The sequence below is a fragment of the Diabrotica virgifera genome, chromosome 4 (genome assembly GCF_917563875.1).
Source record: "Diabrotica virgifera virgifera chromosome 4, PGI_DIABVI_V3a".
NCBI classification, from domain to species: Eukaryota; Metazoa; Arthropoda; class Insecta; order Coleoptera; family Chrysomelidae; genus Diabrotica; species Diabrotica virgifera.
The window spans coordinates 227,563,509-227,585,296 of record NC_065446.1 but is presented as its reverse complement, the minus strand read 5'-3'; the positions used below and the strand labels follow the sequence as shown (position 1 = coordinate 227,585,296).

At 32.7% G+C, this 21,788-nt stretch overlaps 2 protein-coding genes across 6 annotated transcripts in view; both read right to left on the bottom strand.

The window, feature by feature from the left end:
- The window catches only part of LOC114333678 (G-protein coupled receptor dmsr-1), a 1,080,003-nt gene that overhangs the window by 280,700 nt on the left and 777,515 nt on the right, over positions 1-21,788 (bottom strand). The window lies entirely within an intron of this gene.
- On the bottom strand, positions 10,715-11,513 carry LOC126883816 (uncharacterized). The gene is made up of 2 exons (XM_050649486.1): positions 11,385-11,513; positions 10,715-11,301 (listed from the first exon to the last, which is right to left on the bottom strand). The coding sequence occupies exons 1-2, from the start codon at positions 11,428-11,430 to the stop codon at positions 10,715-10,717; spliced, it is 633 nt and encodes a 210-aa protein (XP_050505443.1). The 5' UTR covers positions 11,431-11,513.

The window sequence follows — 21,788 nt, the reverse complement described above, 5'->3', positions numbered from 1 at the left end:
TTGTCTATTAATTTCACATACTCGTAGTATATGTAGGTACATGTGTAACAATAAAAAAGATTCTTAAAAATTTGTTTAATATTTTTAAGAATACCACCTCTTGTATTTTCATTTAATACACGGCAGAACACTTTATATGGAAATTTCACGGTAAACCAGTTTATAAAGTATGCCTAATATGCGTTTATATTCTTCTTACGACTTTCGAGAATTTAATTAAAATTTTAAAGTAATGTTGTACGACTTGAAAAATAATGGCCTAGTTTTCCTTAAAGTAAATATGTGCAAAAATATGTACCTACCATAGAACTTTGTCATATTTTACATACTGGATATTATGATATTATATGCTTTCTCATATTTTACCTTTTGCATATTACATGAACTATGTAAACTGCGAAGTATAATAAATGAGGGATATAGAAAATTATTCTCACTTTCTTAATTGATTTTTAGTGAACAGATTAACGAATTCCGATAATTCTTTTTATTATTTTAGATTTTTTTTGTATGTAAATAGTTGTGCAAAGGTTTACTCAATTTCTTTTTTGTACTAATACCTACTGGGTGGAAGAAAAAAAATGTTTTTCTTATGTTGTTTGAGACACCCTGTAGGGAGGACGAGGTACAAATGTCTACATCGAAATTATGTTGCCGTCTTATGTTTTGTAAACATTTTGTTTTCTGATTTTTAGAAATTTTTAGAAACAAAGGAAATAGGTAGTTTTACCTTTTAATATTTGCTTTAACTGAATCAAAACTAAATTAACAGTAAAATAACTGTTAACAAAACTTTAAAAACACAAGGGCACATAACGTAAATAGTTTTTATCGACACCTATAAAAATTATTTGTGGACCAGGTAAGCGGTATATACAGCGCAACATAAGAGAGACGAGATTCTCACAATAAAACACTGAAAAACGTTTGTTTTTCTATACTTCCACAAAATTTATTACAACTATGTTATTACTACAGCTGTTTCGACAAAGTGCCTTTCTCAAGTGATATATTTTACAATGTGTTTGCCTTTTTAAGTCTTTAACTGAAGAGGTTGAGGAGTGGGGTGCTGTTTGTCCCGAGTTGGTCATTCAGAATTATATCTGTATTTTTCAATTTATTAATTTCCATTGATTCTAAAAGTGATAGCTTACGGCCTTTATTTTGAATATGTAGAATTTGAAACTCTTCATTGAAAGAATGATTATGATCTAGAAGGTGAAGTGCGTATGTAGAAGTGTCTGTTTTTCTATTGTTGAAAGCCCTTTTGTGTTCTGCTATCCGTTTGTCAAAAGTTCTGCCAGTTTGACCGATGTAAGTTTTCGGACAGTCACCACAAGTTAGTTTGTACACACCACTCTGTAGTTAGAAAACTCAATAGAAAAACAGACACTTCTACATACGCACTTCACCTTCTAGATCATAATCATTCTTTCAATGAAGAGTTTCAAATTCTACATATTCAAAATAAAGGCCTTAAGCTATCAGTTTTAGAATCAATGAAAATTAATAAATTGAAAAATACAGATATAATTCTGAATGACCAACTCGAGACAAACAGCTCCCCACTCCTCAACCTCTTCAGTTAAAGACTTAAAAAGGCAAACATATTGTAAAATATATCACTTGAGAAAGGCACTTTGCCGAAACAGCTGTAGTAATAACATAGTTGTAATAAATTTTGTGGAAGTATAGAAAAACACACGTTTTTCAGTGTTTTATTGTGAGATAAAATGAACTTCCATCAAGTAACGGTCGAATCCATCAATTATTTAGTGGAAGCTCGAGAGACGAGACGAGGGAAGAGACGAGATTGTTTAGTGGAAGCTCTGTGATGTTTTGGGATGGAATTTCCTTGAGAATAAGTGCGGATTGGGTGTCTACTAGGAGGCTATTTAAATAGCGAGAGGTACATAACACACATTTTTTTCTTTGAACATTCTTTTTCTTTCGCACTATACTTATATATAGGAAACAATTTCATATTAGTTATATGATAGGACATGGCATCCTAACGTATTGAATGTCGTCAGTTATAACACATAATAAAGAGTAAAACTGTCTAGTCTTTGTTATTAATTAAAGATAGAGAAATAAAAAAAAATAAAATGTTCACAATATACAGGGTGTTTGGTAAATAATGGGCCATAGATTAAACTTAGATTCTTGAGGTTAAAATAGGTCGATTTAAGTTAACTTACCTTAGTTAAAAAGTTGATAACAACCGAAATACAGGGTGTCAAAGTTAAACTTTTATTTTATTTATTTTTGAATATTTCCTGACAGGCATGGGACAACAACACGAAATTTGATAAGTGGTACTGGTACTGTATACCCTACTAAGTTATTTTAAACACACGTTTCTAGCTACTACCAGAAGCGTACGACGGGGGAAGGTGAATGGTTGACCATTCAGAAATTCAGCGTAAGATAATAATATAGCAGACTTCCCAAAAAATAGAAGTTTCATCAGTGGCGTAGAATTTGGGAAGGGCCAACCATTTACTTTCCCCTGTCGTACGCCTCTGGTATTAACCAGAAACGAATATTTAACATAATTTAGTAGGGTGTAGAGTACCTACACTTTCTGCCAAGTATCATAAGGATATGTCAAATAGTTTTATAGTACCGGGCACACATAGTTCTTAAAGTTTTAAATAAAGAATAAATTATAAAAAAAAGAATACTCCAAAAGAATTTTACATATCCGTGTCATAATTGGCAGAAAGTGTAGGCACTCTACACCCTACTAAATTATGTTAAATAATCGTTTCTGGCTACTACCAGAGGCGTACGTCAGGGGAAAGTGAATATGTTGACCCTTCCAAAATTCTACGCCACTAATGAAACTGCTATTTTAGCATAATTTTTAAATTCTCCATTACTTTCTATGCAAATAATATACTCATGATTCGTAACGATAAAGTCATTAGTTTTCGAGATATTTTAAGTTAAAAATGAAAAGGCACACTTATTTTCACACTTTCAAATATCTCGGAAACTAATGGCTTTATCGTTACGAATGAGAAGTATGTTATTTACATAGAAAGTATTGCAGAATCAAAAAATTGCTCTAAAATAGAAATTCCGCTAGTGGCGTAGAATTTGGGAAGTAGAAGCTCCGGTAGGAGGCAGAAACGTTTGTTTAACATAATTTAGTAGATTGTACAGTACTAAAACCATTTACCAAATTTCGTGTTGTTGTCCCATGCCTGTCAGGAAATATTCAAAAATAAATAAAATAAAAGTATAACTTTGACACCCTGTATTTAGGTTATTATCAACTTTTGTACTAAGGTAAGTTAATTTAAATCGACCTATTTTAACCTCAGGAATCTACGGTAAAGCTATGGCCCATTCTTTACCAAACACCCTGTATAAAACTACAATATAATAATATCGATTTATACCCACCGTTGTACCTTTTCCTCCCCACAGGGTGTCTCAAACTTTTGATTCGGTTGAAACACATGTTAAACTACAAAGCCGTCTATTTTCTTTGTTGCTAAAGGTATCAGGGTCGTTCATAAAAATAGTGCGGCAGATTCGTGCAATATATTATAAGAATTGCACATTTAATGATATAAGTGTATAATTTGGTCCACATATATTGCACAAATAAAGGTTCAAATTTAGATATGAGGCCATCTCAGATTTTGCCTTTTACAAAAATGGCGGTCATTCAAAATGGGCGACTATACGTATATGACTAATAGCACGATATCTTTTGAATGAAAAGTCCGATTTCAACCAAATTTGGTACGTAGGTTCGTTTTGTGATTTACAAGATCGATGCCATAAACTGGAAGAATCGTTTTACCAGAAGTTTTGTTTTTCCTGGTTATTTATGTAAAACTATTTTATATTATGTAAATAATTTATTTTCATTTTTTTCACCCTGTATATATTAATTTTCAAAATGGTAATACCACTATTGAAAAGAGCGTAAGAATATGTTTTAAGAAATAGTTTGAAATTTGTAGTTATGTTAATTATAATTACCATTTAATAAATGCATAACATATCTTCACATGTACCTATATGTGGCAGATTCGTGCAAATATTATAAGAATTATTGTACATTTAATGGTAGAGTCATATAATTTGGACAACATATACTACACATACAAAAGTTCAAATTTAGATATGATGCCATCTTAGATTTTGCCTTTTACAAAAATGGCGAGCATTCAAAATGGCGGCTATACATATGTGACTAATAGCACGATAGCTTTTGAGCGAAAAGTCCGATTTTAGTCAAATTTGGTATCAAGTTTCTTTTTTTGATGAATAAGATCGAGGTCTTGAACCGGAAGAATCGGTTTACCAGAAGTTGTGTTTCTACTGTTTTTTTATGTAAAAATATGTTGTTGTTTTTTTCAATTCTTTCACCCTGTATATATTAATTTCTCAAAAAGGTAATACCGCCATTGAAAATAGTGTAAAAATATTTTTTAGGAAAGATTTTGAACTTTTTAGTTATGTCAATTACCATTTAATAAATGCATAACGTATCTTCACATGTACCTATGTGCGGTAGATTCATTTTGAATGCCTGCCATTTTTGTAAAAGACGAAATCTGAGATGGCCTCATATCTAAATTTGAATCTTTGTATGTGTAGTGTGTGTGGTCCAAATTATATGCTTTTACCATTAAATGTACAATAATTCTTATATTATTTGCACGAATGGTACATGTTAAGATACGTTATGCATTTATTAATTGGTAATTAATATAACTAATGAGTTCAAAATATTTCCTAGAAAATATTTTTACGCTCTTTTCAACGTCGGTATTAACTTTTTGAAGAATTAATAAATACATGGTGAAAGAATTGGTAAAAAAATAACATGTTTTTACATAAAAATCAGGAAAAACACAACTTCTGGTAAATCGATTCTTCCGGTTCAAGACCTTGGTCTAACACATCAAAATAAGAATCTATATAACAAATTTGGTTGAAATCGGACTTTTCGTTCAAAAGTTATCGTGCTATAAGTCACATATGTATAGTCACCATTTTGCATGCCCGCCATTTTTGTAAAAGGTAAAATCTGAGATGGCCTTATATCTAAATTTGAACCTTGATGTGTGTAGTATATGTGGTCCAAAGCATATGCTTCTACCATTAAATGCACAATAATTCTTTAAATGTTTGCACGAATTTGCCACACATAGGTACTTGTGATGATACGTTATGCATTTATTAAATGATAATTAACATAACTAAAAAGTTCAAAATATTTTCTACAAAATATTTTTACGCTCTTTTCAATTGCGGTATTACCTTTTTGAAAAATTAATATATACAGTGGGAAAAAATTGAAAAAAAAACATATTTTTACATCAACAACCAGTAAAAACAGAACTTCTGGTAAATCGATTCTTCCGGTTCACCATATCCCTCTTGCAAATCAAAAAGAAAACCTATATACCAAATTTGGTTGAAATCGGACTTTTCGTTTAAAAGTTATGGTACTACATATTAAACACATAAGTATAGCCGCCATTTTGAACGCCCGTCATTTTTGTAAAAAACAAAATCTGAGATGGCCTCATATCTAAATTTGAACCTTTATATGTGTAGTATATGTGGTGCAAATTATATGCTTGTATCATTAAATGTGCAATTGTTTCACATATCGGCCGCACTGAAACAGAATGTTTACAAAACGCAAGACTACAATACGATTTCGATGTATACTCACATTTGTACCTCGTCCTCCCTAGAAATCAAAAAGAAAACCTATATACCAAATTTGGTTGAAATCGGACTTTTCGTTCAAAAGTTATGGTACTATTAAACACATCGTTCATTTGGAAGAAGAGGGTTACAACTAAGAATTTTCACTTTTTCAGTAGAGAGGTTTTAAAATTCTTATCAATTTATTTCATTTATATTTTGCAGTGTTTATTGATATTATAGGATTTAATGATTGAGTATGATAGATTTCTGATCTTTTAATCGCTCTGACATTTTTTTTTTTTAGATATCAGGTTTAGAAAAAAAACTTAGATATAACCCTCTTCAATAAAGAAATATTATCTTTTTAAGAAATTGGTTTTGCTCATAAAGTTGCATTTTAGAAATTGTATTGATAAAGTATTATTAAAAATGCCATTATAGATCTGGATCCCGCGTATGAAAAAAAAGTTGATTAATAGCAAGCTGAAAATTTGTTAATAGCTTAAGGGTGTCTAGTCGAATAAACTTTGATATATGGGAACACTGAAACAGGGGTAGTTTTAATTGTGGAACAGGTTAAAAATTTGGAACGGTCACAGCACGAAAACGGCACATTTATTTTGTCCGACAGAACAGACTTAAACTCTTCGAACAGAGATTAAACTCTCATGAAAAAATCAGACTGCTATTTATTACCTGTCATAATTCCTGTCATTTGACATATTCTACATGTTCCACTCATTAAAACTCACATTTGGTGATAAATAGCAGTCTGATTTTTGCATGAGAGTTTAATCTCTGTTCGAAGAGTTTAAGTCTGTTCTGTCGGACAAAATAAATGTGCCGTTTTCGTGCTGTGACCGTTCCAAATTTTTAACCTGTTCCACAATTAAAACTACCCCTGTTCCAGTGTTCACACATATCAAAGTTTATTCGACTAGACACCCTTAAGCTATTAACAAATTTTCAGCTTGCTATTAATCAACTTTTTTTTCATACGCGGGATCCAGACCTATTAGATCAATATTATTTAATAAAACTGATTAATAAAACATAAAAAAACTTGTTCGTATCCATTACACAACACAATATGAAATATAAAGCAACAATAATAACGATTGTTTTTCTTCACAAATTTTTATAAAAACTTAAGTAGTAGTCAGGAACACATCGCTTTTTTTCTATTAAAGACAACAGTCCATTTTTCTTGGCTTCAGTGATTCCCACTTTTTTTGTAAAAGCTTTCTTTAAAGCAATATTATGGACATTAATTTCACGCCCAGAACGCACAATTTCCATTTGATCATATTCTGGTTGATTAAAAGATGATTTATAATTAAGAATAGTAGGATTGTTGCGATCTAACATCAAGATCCTCACATCAGATATTTTAAAATTTTTGGGAATAGTAAGGTGTAAGTCTGCACACAAAGCTTTAAGATCAAACACGTCATTAAAACCCATTTCATGTACTTTATATGGACTTCCAGTTTTTTTCGCTGTTCGAATAATGCACCCATATTGTTCAGGTACGTATATTGGACTTGATTTTTTATATTTTTTATCTGTTTTTCTATCATAGCGTGGACACTATCCCCTTCACTCTGTCCATGTCCTGGGACAAAAAATTTATGAGTTATTGATTTTATGGGCAAATTATTTATAGCATACAAGTACAGGGCAATTATAAATTTGTTTTTATTTTGCCCTGCACAATTATCAGAATAGAAGATTATATTTAAATTTTCGTCATTACAAATATTTTGAAGAAACTTTAGAATGCAAGATCCTATTTCGTTTGACCCCCTCAAAGCTTCACCCTCGTGCCATAAAAAGCAAGTGCCTTCGTGAGACTTAATATCATACAGTGTAAAATTAAAAACATTTAGTTTTGAAACATAATAAAATGATGATGCTTCTCCAGTTGGGCAAGGCAAAACTGCTTGAAGATCATACACTACGACTTTTGTTGTACCATCACTATGTTTGTCAATATCTTTTTCTGTTCTGGATAAGTCTTTCTCTGTTAAATGTTTATCGAACTTTTCTTGTAAAGATGCCTTCTCTTCCTCTGACGAAGACCTGTATCGCAAGCACTCTTCGCATTGGTCTTTTTTAGGGACATGAAATGCTAGATTAAATTCTTCGTTGAAGATCTTAAAGTACATAAGGTAGTTTCCCGAAGAAACATTTTGTTCCTTACATAATTCAAGGTAGTCCCTGTGTAAATCGGTTATGGTTTTACTTCCTTCAATGTACTCTTTAGAGGAATGCGACCGACAATAATGGCTTTCTTTCCTGGGGATAGAGTTAATGTGAGCTCTAATTGAATTTTTTATGCTCTCACTTATTTTTTGATGTTTTCCATGCTTCCCTCTCTTGTCCTTTTCTATAACCTTTCCGGTTTCGCATACAGTTTGTTTTCGCAGGACCGTTGTTATAATTTTGTGATTAATTGATAGCGTTGCCATAAAAAAATATTTGCACACCCTTACTTGCTGTCCATCAATTAAAAAATAGTATGCATTATTTGGTTTTCTGGGTGCTTTTTTATTTGAATATCTGTACCGTGGTGCAACAGCTTTCAAATTAGACGAAATATCGTTGATTGGGAAGAATAGTATGATAAGTCAAAAATGGTTCATTTTTAGTTTATATCAACAAACTACTCAGAATGAATGGACCTATTATGGAGAAAAGTATTGTAAGTGCAGTTTAAACGACAAGCACTAGAGAGCTCTGTGACCAAGTATGGCATCTCCCACTTCCATACAACCGGTGTGGAGAAGACTCGGGTAACTCAGTTGTCTACAGTTCGTGCTAAGCTTAGGTCATTTTTATTTAATCAATACTATTATAAGTCAAAATACTAACACTGCTTGCATCTTATTAGTGAATATTTTTGGAGCAAGAGAATTACATTTCAAAATATCATACTCTTCTTTAACAGGTAAGCATTTATTTTTATTATAATTTTGGTCAGTATGATGATTACAAATAATATGATACTCTTGAATAAAATAAGTACACCTGTGGGCATTTTATTTTTATTTCATTTTGAGTTAACATAGTTTTGAATATAATTTTGCGCTAAGTATAACGTGATATTTTTAGTTACCATTGTCTTCAACATAATTTCACTCAAATCCAAGAAATTATTTCGTTTTATCATTCTATTCCTTAAAATATTTTTTTCTTACTAGATACTTAATAACGCATTTTTTTTCACATACGCACGAGAAAAAATTCGTGTTTGCAAATCCTTCTTTATGGCAACTCTTTGCATTAACTCTCAAGTAATTGAGACCATTTTACGCAAACAAAATAATGAAATAAATGGAATAATACAGGCAGATAATCGAGATAGACATGAAAAACATAGTGTTCCTGAGGAGTTGAAAGAAGAAGTGCGTAGTCATATTCGATCTATTCCTTGAATGGAGAGCCACTACTGCCGATCTCAATCAAAGAAAGAATACATTGAAGGAGGAAAAACTATTGCCGACCTGCACAGAGATTATGAGCAGCGTTGTAAAGAACTCGGGAAACCTAACGTAAACTACTTGATGTACTCCAATATATTCAAAGGAGAGTTTAATTTATCTTTTTTTATTAAAAAAAAAAGATAAGTGTGATTTTTGCCAGGGTTTTATTAATGCCTCCGAGGTAGAAAAACAAGAACTTCAGGAACAGTACAATAACCATATTGAAGACAAAGAACTGGCAAGAAAAGAGAAGGACATGGATAAAAATTCTCCGGATAAAATTGACGCTGTTTATGATATGCAAGGCAGCATTGCCATGTCCACAAGGGGACTCGTCTTCTTTTTATTATGTATCAAAACTAAGTGTGTATAATTTAACATTGTACGAGCTTAAAAGTACGGACGAAATGTGCTTTATGTGGCACGAAGGTCTTGCCCACAGAGGTGCAAATGAAGTGGGTTCGTGCGTTTGGAATTATTTGAAGTCTGTGAACGACAAAAATAGTGAAATGATAGATGTTGTATTTTATACTGACCGCTTCGTATTTGCTTTATACATCTATAGAGTTTCTATTCTCGAAAATATTAGGTCCATCACCCATAAATTTTTAATTAGTGGTCGTACTCAGAACGAGGGAGACCACGTTCATTCTGTTATTAGAACGTTCAATTTATAGAACATATAGTGTTATAGAACGTTTACGTACCAGATAAATATGTAACATTGGTTAGACAAGCAAAGAAGCATGGAAATCCATTCAACGTACATGAAATGGGTCATGAGAATTTTTTTGATCTAAAACAACTATCAAGTGATATGGGCATAAAGGATTCTTTTAAGACGGAAGAAGATGGGTCAGTCCCTCTCTCAGGAATATGCGTTTTAAAAGTTACCAAAGAAAATCCTAGTCACATGCTATATAAAATGTCGTACAAAGAACAGGAGTTTAAAATCATAAACGTTCTTCAAAGCAAACGACGACTTCCATCAGCACGTGACGTTACTCTAAAACAAGCTTACAAGAAGAAAGTGGGAATAAGTGAAAAAAAGAAAGCTGGCCTGCTCTCTCTTTTTGAAAAGAAAAAAGAATGTAGCGGTTATGCCACAATACTATAGGGATTTTTACGCTTGTAGAAACGGAAACTTGTAGAAACTTTCATTTTTTTTAATGGGAGCCCAAATTTTTTGTTTTTTTATATTGGTATTGTACTATAACTGCGATTTTTCATTAATTGTTGTTTAAACTCTAATAAAACATCTAAACTGTTCCGTTTTATTGTCCCTAATAACCTTATAATTGTGAAATAGTACAAAATTTTTATAAAGAAAAGTATTATAACTCAAAATGGGGATGAAAAATATGAGTTGGGGGTGGTATATGGATTGGATGTAAAACCCATATTGTCAGTTAATACTGTAAGTTTTAATTATTCTGATGAAAAGGATATTTAATATTGTATTGCTTAAGTAATCCGATCTCGTAACCCATCTCAATCTTTAATTGTCTTTTCTGTAAACTTAATGTTTTTGAAATATCATACTATTCTTCCCAATCAACGATATATTCTCTTTGTTTGTCAAGGTCATTCAGATTCCAGTATTCTTTAAAGATTTTGTTTCTCTGTGCTTCGTCTAATTTTTCGGAACACTTTAACTTGCATTTATTCCCGCAGGGTGGTAAAAGGGTTTTAGCTGGCCGCAATATTTTGGATTTGGTTTTTGTGCCGTCTGCATTTTGAACAATTCTGGTAGATAAATAGGCTTCCCCGCCATTTCGCAATCTCTTTGTGTCTTCCTGTTTCCAAGTTGCAGGCTGCCGAAGTTTCTTCCTACCCACCTTTTCATTGTTTGACGGATCTTTAACTTTTCTTTTTTTAATTGCATTACCTGTTGTTATTTTAACTTGCCTTTTAATGACAGGTGGATTAAAAGGAGGATCTGCGATGCTGTCATCTGATCCATAAGGATCGGTATCGGTTTTAGAATGTTGTGAACTGTTGTCTGTATCAGAAGATGTGTTACTGCTAGATGATGACTTACTGCTTGATGATGAGTTACTGCTTGAAGATGAGTCACTGCTTGAAGATGAAGTACCTTTATCCATAGCTTTTTTAGGTAATTGAGTTTCTAAAAATAAAAATAACACCACTTATAATAATATCCACATTTTTAGGAACTTTAAAGCAGTGTATCTTTGTATTTTATCTTACCCAAAAAATTATTATTTCCACTACCACATGTGTCATCATTTGTCATAATAGGGTTGCTTAAGATTTTTTCAGATGGGTCTGCATTATTAATAATATCTAAAATAATAATACTTATACAAAAAATCCGTATTTTTTCGATCTAAATAAGAACTTACCAACAGAACAATTTTCTAAATTTTCCTTGGCAAAATGTTCAATCACCCACTTTGTTGTTGGTGTCGTTTCCGTAGTATTTACTGTATTACATTTATCATACATTATGTTTTGTGCATCTTTAAAAGAATTTTCCGAATTATCTTTAGTATAATTGCCTTGACTATCTTCAACATTTTCAAGATTTGCAAAAATGCGATTCGTACGGCTGTTATTAAGCATTATTGTCTAATTAAATTAATCCTAAAATAATACTACTATAAATATATACTGTAAAAATATATAATATAGTTATTTTTTATATGTAATAATACGATAAAGTTATAATAATTTACCCAATGCAAAAAAAAATAATTCAAATATAACAAAATAATTTTAAGCAATAAGGTTACATTTCGCAAAACTACTTTTTACGCACACTACATTTCTTCTAATTTATGATATATTATTTAAAAGAAAGTTACAACTAAGAAAGTAACCTTCTATCAGAACATACTAGTCACTTTTAACGTTATACTTTTAAAAGAAATGGGTATATCTTTACTTATAACTCTATATACCAAAAATAAATGTATAAAAATAATATTACCTTTAAGAAAAATGGGTCCAAACACAAATATCACCCTTTTAATTATATTAATTTATCTTTTGTCAATTATATTTCAAGATATAACTATATTCTCTAAAACAAATACCGTTCAGTAAAACTAGGTCAAGTACATACTGAAATGTAACTGTATTTTTCATAGTCAACTCGTTAAATTCGGGGAACGACAAAGAGTTGCATCTGCCATCTCTCGGAAACTAGCGTACTTACACATGCAACCATTTTTTCTATAGCAGAAGACATTATTTGGAAGCTATTGATGCAATAAAAAAAAACTTTAACATTTTGAGATGTAACCCTCTTCTTCCAAATGAAGACATAAGTATAGCCGCCATTTTGAACGCCCGCCATTTTTGTAAAAACAAAATCTGAGATGGCCTCATATCTAAATTTGAACCTTTATATGTGTAGTATATGTGGTGCAAATTATATGCTTGTATCATTAAATGTGCAATTGTTTCACATATCGGCCGCACTAAAACAGAATGTTTACAAAACGCAAGACTACAATACGATTTCGATGTATACTCACATTTGTACCTCGTCCTCCCTACAGGGTGTCTCAAACTTTTCATGAGAAAAACAATTCTTTTCTTCCACCCGGTATAAGTAAAAACAGAAGTTTGAGTAAATCTTTGCACAGCTGTGGTAATACTCAAAAAAAAAACCTAAAATAAAAAAGATTAGCGGAATGCGTTTATCTATTCACACGAAAAAATCAACTATGATAATGAACAAAATTTTCTATATCCCTAACTTATGCCTCGCAGTTCATATTATGTTTCTTAATATAAAACTATTTAATCAACCATGAAAAAGAGAAACAGCAAAAGTAAAAATAAAAAAAGTATTGCAACGGAAATATAAATAAAGATTGTCCCAAACCCTTTCTTTCTTCAGTGCGTCACAGGTTATCGAATTCTCTCTAACGCATTACAGTTGGAAGTGACAGAAAAAAACGTACCTCTGTGAATATTATACATTGAACTTAGAAAATTATGTATTCCTTGACGGGTATTTGCATATTAAAATGTATTTATACTTATAGATGTATAATTGGTTGGCGATTACAATACTCTAAATAGATAACCAATCAATGATGCGAGTAAAGATAATTTGCCACAAAAATAATAAGTTAGTATTTTTCAGCTACGTAAATATAAATATTTTATGTCATTGGTACACTTCGCGTCAAAAAAAACTGGTACAACTCTTATAACCGAAAATCGTGTTTTTCAAGTTGTGTAAGTTGATCTTGTCACAAGTGTCATTCTAATTTCTAGGGCAACGTTGCCAGTTCAACGAAAATATTATATCAAACTAGGTAAAAACGGGGCTGTGCGACAGACCGCATTTTAATTAATTTTAATTAAGTATCCATACATTGATTCGTGTTTTATTATAATTTATGAAAATATTTCAATTCAAAAATATTGATAGATAATAAATCTTGACATGACTTTAAATTATTATGTTTAATGACAAATCGAGAGGTGTGATTGGTTTCTCGTAAATTGCAGGACAAGATTGAATTAAGTTGTGTGGAATAAATAAAACACACTGAAAAAATTAAAAATTTAATTTGAAATTAATACAAAATGAATAACTTTTACAGTGAACAAATGTGGAATTTAAATATATGTATTACAATTCGAAATATACATTTTAAACGTTATTTTTTTGTATTTAGATTTAGTGCAATTCCGTTATCTGTGATGGCAGCAACGACGTGATTCACGAACAATAATTGTCAGACTGAACACAGGTTTACATTGGGAAAAAAAGTGTACCAGTTTTATATGACGCGAAGTGTACATTCGAACATTGTATTTTGAATTTTATTTTATTTTATTTTTACATTAAAATATTTTAAATATTAATATTCTAACAAATATTTGTATAAATATTCTGACAACTGTCAGATGTAACTAAAATGTCATGGAATAATTTGCGATATTCTTAAAATCCTATATGACGTCAAAATTAATGACGCACTGAAAAAAGTGTTTGGGATCCACTATATGTACTACGTTTAAACGGGATCAATTGAGATGTAATTTAATGAATATTGTGTGATGTAAATACTGACAAGGATCACCTCACACATCTTATGGAAAATGCAATGTCACTCAATTAGAATAAAATTTACGACCGTAAATTTTTAATTAACAATTTAATTGTTGCTAAACTGTTCATTCAATTTTCATCGGCTTCTGGAAATATAATCTATACTAATAGTTCTTTTATGTCACCAAGTTATTTAATTATTGATAAATAATTACTTACCTAAAATTTTAGTTGAAAATTAAAGATTTTGTTGGAAAAACCCGGATTTTCCGAGGAAAATATTCATCGAAGTAAATCGGGTCGTCATCTGTGTATCCATCCAATTCCGAGGCTTTTGTTCGGTTCTATGAGCGTTGATTGTTTTTACAGTAAGTAAGCTGCTAACCTTGCTCACCAACCCCCTTTTCGGAGGACCATTTCTCCAGGAGGACTGGAACGAACATGTAAACCGAATGGAACCAGATAGATTAGGGAACATCTGTAAAAACAACAAGCCGTATTGCAGAAGACCCGTTGGATGGCCGCCGAAAAGGTGGAAAGACAATGTACAGTCAACAACAACTGAAACAGAATAAGAGGCAGACAAACAGGACTAATCCTAGTCGCGCGAAGAAGAAGAAGAAGTAAATCGGGAAAAACATGCCTCTATGCAGAATTTAATTACGGTGAACTTTTATTTGGATGTTTTTGGTGTAAAGTTAAAATCTTTGGAGTTATAGAGCAATAATTGGAAAAAACAAGATTTAGGGGCGCTATTTTGTTTATAAAAAAAGTAGCACACTACTATTATTAATATACAGGTTGTATCAGTAAGAATGTGCAATCTCTGAATTGTAGATTCCAGACCTCAAAATATTAAGATTTAACCCAAATCACTTAAATAAAAAATGGCTACTTACTGAGTTAGAGGGTGTTTTATCTAAAAATTGTTAATAATCAAATTTTAGACCAACATCCAAACTATGTCACAATATACAGTGATGGATCAAAAAACACTGACGGCACAGGTTGTGCCTTCGTAATACCTAAACGTATACAAAAACACTATAAGCTACATAAAAACACATCTATCTACACAGCCGAGGCAATTGCAATTCTAAAAGCACTAGAATATGTACAACAGGAAGAGGAACAGAATGCCATTATCTTCTCCGATTCACTTTCAGTTCTTAAAATTTTAAAATCCAACTCAAACACAACAGATAATATTATCTTTAACATTCAAATAATTATTAAAAAATTACAAGATCAAAATAAATTTATAAAATTTTCTGGGTTAAAGCACACGTAGGAATAACAAACAATGAAATTGCAGATAAAATACGGATGAACAAATAAACATTGCAAAACATTAAATAATGAGAAAATGGTCCTATTTGTGGCAAGAATACACCTTTAAAAATCCAACACGTTACACCAGACTAGAAACCAAATTGAGGAAAAAACCTAGGTACAATAAGTTCGATTACAATCGCAAAATCATAACCACTGTTAGTAGAATGAAGTTTGGTCATGCATATGTAATCCAGCACACTTACATAAAATCAAAATACTTGAGAGTGATCTTTGTGAAGTTTGTAATAAAATTGGTGACCTGGACCACATCTTTTTTGATTGCCAAAAATATAGGGCTCAATCCAATGAGCTGTTCAGAAAACTTCTAAAACTGAACATTGAAAGACCATATAACATAATGTATCTTCTTGCTTTAAACAGAAAAGAAATTTACAATTGTTTGTAATATTTCGTCAGAATAACAAAAATACAAATTTAATAATACCTTTTGCTGCTACTTTCTGTCTTTCCTTAATGTATATATACTTTATCTATCCGAGGCCTACCTTTGATCGTTTATAAAATGCCCTGATCGGCCTCTGGGCGAGAAGAGTGTAATCCTTGTGTCAAATCCTTGCACTCTCTTTTACAAAATTTGTATCTGGCTGTGTGAGTTTTACCTTAAAGCCAAAAAAAAATCTAAAAATTGAGAAATTATTTTTACCCAGTTCTTTAAAACTATTTGATGTATCCTTATCATACTTGGCAGAAAGTGTGGCACACACTACTAAATTATCATAAATAAACGTTTATAGCTGCTACCAGAGGCGTAGGACAGGGGATAGAGAATAGTTGACCCTTCTCAAATTCTACTCCACTGGGGGAATTACTGTTTTAGCGCAATTTTTAGATTTACCAACACTTTCTCTGTAAATGATAGACTTTTTATTGGTAACGATAAAGTTATTATTTTTCGAAATATTTAAAGGTAAAAATAAAACAGCACAGTTATTTTGATTAACGCATTGTGTCGCTTCATGTTAACTTCAAATATCTCGAAAACTAATGATTTTATCGATACTAATGAAGAGTATATTATTTACATAAAAAGTGTTGGAAAATAAAAAAATTACACTACAAATGGCAATTCCCTCAGTGGCGTAGAATTTGGGAAGGGTCAACCATTTATTTTCCCCTGTCTTACGCCTCTGGTAGTAGTCAGAAACGATCATTTAACATAATTTTGTATGGTGTACAGTACCTACACTTTGTGCCAAGTATAATAAGGATACGTTAAATGGTTTTAAAGTGCTGGGTACAAACAATTTCTAAATATTTATCATATGAATCATATCATAAATTGATCAAAATAACTGTGCCGTTTCATGTTTAACTTAGTGCCCTTCAGGGCGTCAGATGTCGGGTTTCGCCTTTTATCCATTTCTTCCAAACGCTTCTATTGGTGGCCAGGTTCTTCATATCCCTCATACTCATGTGTCTCATTTCACCTCTATCCTGGATCTGGCCCATCCATGTCTTCCTCGGCCTTCGCTTTTTTCTTTCGTTTCCCATTTTGGCTTCATGTACCTTCTTTGTAAGTCTTTTTTGCTCCATTCGTTGTATGTGTCCAAACCAGCTTAATTGTTTGTTTTCGATCTTCCTCATTATCGGTTCTTGTTCCAGCTCTCTTCTTATATCTTCATTTCTGAATCTATCAAACTTCGTAACCCCAGATATTCTTCTCATGTATTTCACCTCGGTCGCGTTTATCATTGATTCATGTTTCTTTTGTACAATCCGTGTTTCCGCCCCATATGTCATTATCGGATTTACTATGTTGTTATATACTCTGCGTTTAGTTTTGTTGTTTACTTTTGACTTTCCAAAAATTGTATTATTTAAAGAATAATACACGTTAGTTGCCTTCTTCAGTTTATTACTTATTACCAAGTCCGTTTTCCCATCATCTGTTATTATATTTCCCAAATATTCAAAAGTGGATACGTGTTTTACTTATTACTTTTACCCTTACTATTGTATTAGTATTCCTTTCGTTTTTCTCATCTTCATTTATTATCATAAGTTTTGTTTTGTCGAGATTCATGTCCATTTTTAAATTCTGTATCTCTTGTTGGCAAATATCTATTAGTTTCTGCATTTTCTCTACTGTGTCTGTGATTAAATATAGAAGGGAGTTGATCTTTATTACAGTTAAGGTTTTATATCCTACTTTATATTGAAGGTTTCTCGTTTGATCTTTGGTATTTTGTATTAAAGTATCCATAACTATTATAAACAAGAGAGGGCTTAGTCCATCTCCTTGTTTAATTCCCTTATCCCATTTAAAATTGCCTGATCTTTCTCCATCATCATCATTCTCTTTGCCTTATCCCTATGCGGGGTCGGCTTCCCTAATTGCATTTCTCCATACAATTCTATCTTGGGCCATATCAATGTTAATCCCCTTTACCAACATGTCCTGCCGTATCGTCTCCCCCCAGGTCTTCTTTGGTCTTCCTCTCCTACTCCTTCCAGGAATCTGCACTTCAGCTATTGTTCGTATTGGGTGGTTAACGTCTCGACGTTGAACATGACCAAACCATCTTAACCTATGCTCTCTCATTTTGGCATCAATTGGTGCCACACCTAGACTTCCCCTAATATACTCATTTCTAATTTTATCCTTCTTTGTCACTCCACTCATCCATCTAAGCATTCTCATTTCCGCCACATGCATTCGCTGTTCCTCTTTCTTTTTCACTGCCCAACATTCAGTTCCGTACATCATAGCTGGTCTTATGGCTGTTTTATAGAATTTTCCCTTCAGCTTCATTGGAATTTTTCTGTCACACAACACACCACTCGCTTCTTTCCACTTCATCCATCCAGCCCTAATTCTACTGCATGCATCTCCATCTATTTCTCCATTACTCTGTAATACCGATCCTAGATACTTAAAACTATTGCTTTTTACAATCATTTCACCATCCAAAGATACCATTTTATTTGTAGTAGCTCCATCTTTAAATGAACATTCCAAATACTAAGTTTTAAACCTTTTTCCTCCAGAGCTTGTCTCCACTGTTCCAGTTTTTGTTCTAAGTCTCTTTCACTATTTCCTACTAACATGACATCATCAGCATACATTAAGCACCATGGAATGTTACCCTGTATTTTCGCTGTTATCTGGTCCAAAACTAATGAGAATAAATACGGACTAAGCACAGAACCTTGATGCAATCCTACTTTCACATGAAATGTATCAGTCTCTCCCATACCAGTCCTAACACTAGTCGTTACTCCCTCATACATATCCCTCACAATATTTACATATTCACCAGGGACTCCTTTCTTATTGAGTGCCCACCACAGAATCTCTCGAGGAACTCTATCATATGCTTTCTCAAGATCAATGAATACCATATGAGCGTTTGCTTCTTTACTCCTGTATTTTTCCATCAACTGTCTTATAATGAAGATTGCACCTGCTGTTGATCTACCCTGCATAAAGCCAAATAGATTCTCGGATATTTCGGTCTCTTCACGTATCCGTCTATCAATTACTCTTTCCCATATTTCCATGGTGTGGCTAAGCAGTTTTATAGCCCTGTAGTTTGTACATTGTTGTATATCTCCCTTGTTTTTGTAAACAGGTACCAGTATACTGCTTCTCCATTCGTCTGGCATTTGTCCAACTACCATAATTCTATTAAATAGACCTGCTAGCCACCTTGTTCCTGTCTCTCCCAATGCTCTCCATACTTCCCCAGGAATATCATCTCGCCCTACCGCTTTTCCTTTCTTTATTTTTTGAAGCGCTTGAGCCACTTCCTCGTTGGTTATTTTGGTGACCATTGCTGCTACTGTCTCCGTTGACTCTACAGTCTGTCTGTCAACTTATTCATTTAATAAGCTGTCAAAGTACTTTCTCCATCTCTTTTTGACATCTCTTTCGTGAACTAGTATTTTATTATTTTCATCTCGGATACATCTAATCTGATTAAAATCTTTTGCTTTCTTTGCTCTCTGTTTGGCTATTTTATATATCTTCGTTTCGCCTTCCCTGGTATCAAGTTGATCGTATAGGTTTGAATACGCTTCTGCTTTAGCTTTTGCTACTGCTACTTTCGCTTCCTTTTTGGCGACCATATAGTTTTGAAGATCTATGTCCGATCTGGTTTTTTTCCACTTTTTATATGATTTTCTCTTCTCTTTTATTTTTCCTTGTACTTCATTTGACCACCACCAAGTCTCTTTATCCTCAAACTTCTTTCCTGACGTTTTCCCAAGTATTTCAATAGCCGTCTCTCTAATAATATTGGCCATTTTTCTCCAAATTTTGTTAGGGCTTCCTTTCATGTTCCAACATATTTTTTCTACTATTCTTTCCCTGAATGGACCTTCCTTCTCATCTTTTAGCATCCACCATTTGATTTTTTGTGGTCCTCTCCGATATTTTTGTTTAGTTTCGCTTTTTACTTCGATGTCCAGAACAAGCAGCTTATGTTGTTGGCTTACTGTCTCACTAACTATTACCTTGCAGTCCTTGCATTCACGTATGTCTTCTTTCCTTATCATGAAGTAGTCTATTTGGGATTGATGTTGTCCAATTTTGTAGGTAATAAGTTGAGTTTCTCTCTTTTTAAAGAATGTGTTAACAATCGCCATATCCAATGCTGTTGCTAATTCTAGCATGTCATCTCCAGCTTCATTTCTAGTTCCAAAGCCTAATCCCCCATGTATTGTTTCATATCCTGTCTTGGCTTGGCCCACATGTGCATTGAAATCACCTCCTATTATAACTTTCTCCTCCGCTGGAATATCACTCAGTACGTCTCCTAATTGATCATAGAAAGCTCTTCTTTCATTCTCACCCAGACCTGTTTGAGGAGCATACACACACACAACATTCAATACCTCTTTATCAATTACAAATTTCACTGACATCATTCTATCAATCGTTCTTACAACTTCTACTACGTTGTCTTTCATTTCACTATCAGCAATTATACCAACTCCATTTCTAGTGTTACTACTTCCTACATACCACAATTTATATCCATCACCTAGTTCTTTCGCCCTTTGTCCTATCCACCTAGTTTCTTGAATACAAGCAATTTGAACACTTCTTCGTTTGAGCGCATCCACTAACTCCAGACTCTTACCTGTAAGACTACCAAGATTCCAAGACCCTATCCTGATTTTTCTAACCTGCAATGGTGTTCCTCCCGAGATAGTCCTCACCCGGAGATCCGAATGGAGGCTCATTTTACTTCCGGAACATTTTACTTCAGGAGATGCCATCATTTCAGTATAAGTTTTTATTTCGTTTGGAGAAGGTATGTTCATTATTATGGCCTTAAAAGATTTTTGGATATTTGATGCCTGAATGCCTTTTCTATCAGCACCATACCTTGCCCTGTCCTGCACGTTTAGCCAATACACCACCAATTCAACCAAAGTGCAGTATTACCCCACACCCGCCTGCATTCTTCTGTATAGGCCAGGATCCCTACTGTAAGGACTGCCCTATAAGCCAATGTATTGTTGCCCGTATCCCGCCACTAGGAGGCACGTACTTCATTCGGGATACTGATCTTTCTCCATGTTTAACTTTAAATATCTCGAAAAATAATGACTTTTACACATTTTATATAAGTGATTTGGGTTAAATCTTAATAATTTGAAGTCTAGAATCTACAACTTAGAGATTGGACATTCTTAATGATACACCCTGTACAGAACCATAAGATTCGATTATATAGATAACTCGTATATAGATAACTTTTTCCCCCTACCTCTACCGAAAGTATACTTTTCCGGACCTGATTGTAGGGAGCAAAGTCGTACTTTTCATTCCTAGGGAGTGAAAGTACTTTTCCTCCCTAGGGAGTAAAAGTAAAAGTGACGTCATGGTATGTCATTGATGAAATAACTTATTGACGCCCTATGCAATATTCTATTATTTATTACGTAAGTATCTATACATTTTAACGTTAATTTATAGAAAACTCTGTATTTTGCAGAATGGAAAAAACAATAAATTGTTATTTTGATTTTAGAATGTTTACATTAATAATTTGACTTATATTTGACAGTTGACAGTTCTACTGTACCTACTTGTTAGTTTTAGTTCTCTAATAAATTTTGTTATTTACATAAATAAATTATTTAAAAATGAAAAATGACATGTTTTTTGAGGAAGGTGGAAAAATCATAGTATACCATGGGAGTAAAGTGCCTTTTTAATACCTTTATTTTAGTAACCTAAAAATATTAAAGTCTGCATGCCCGCCTACATC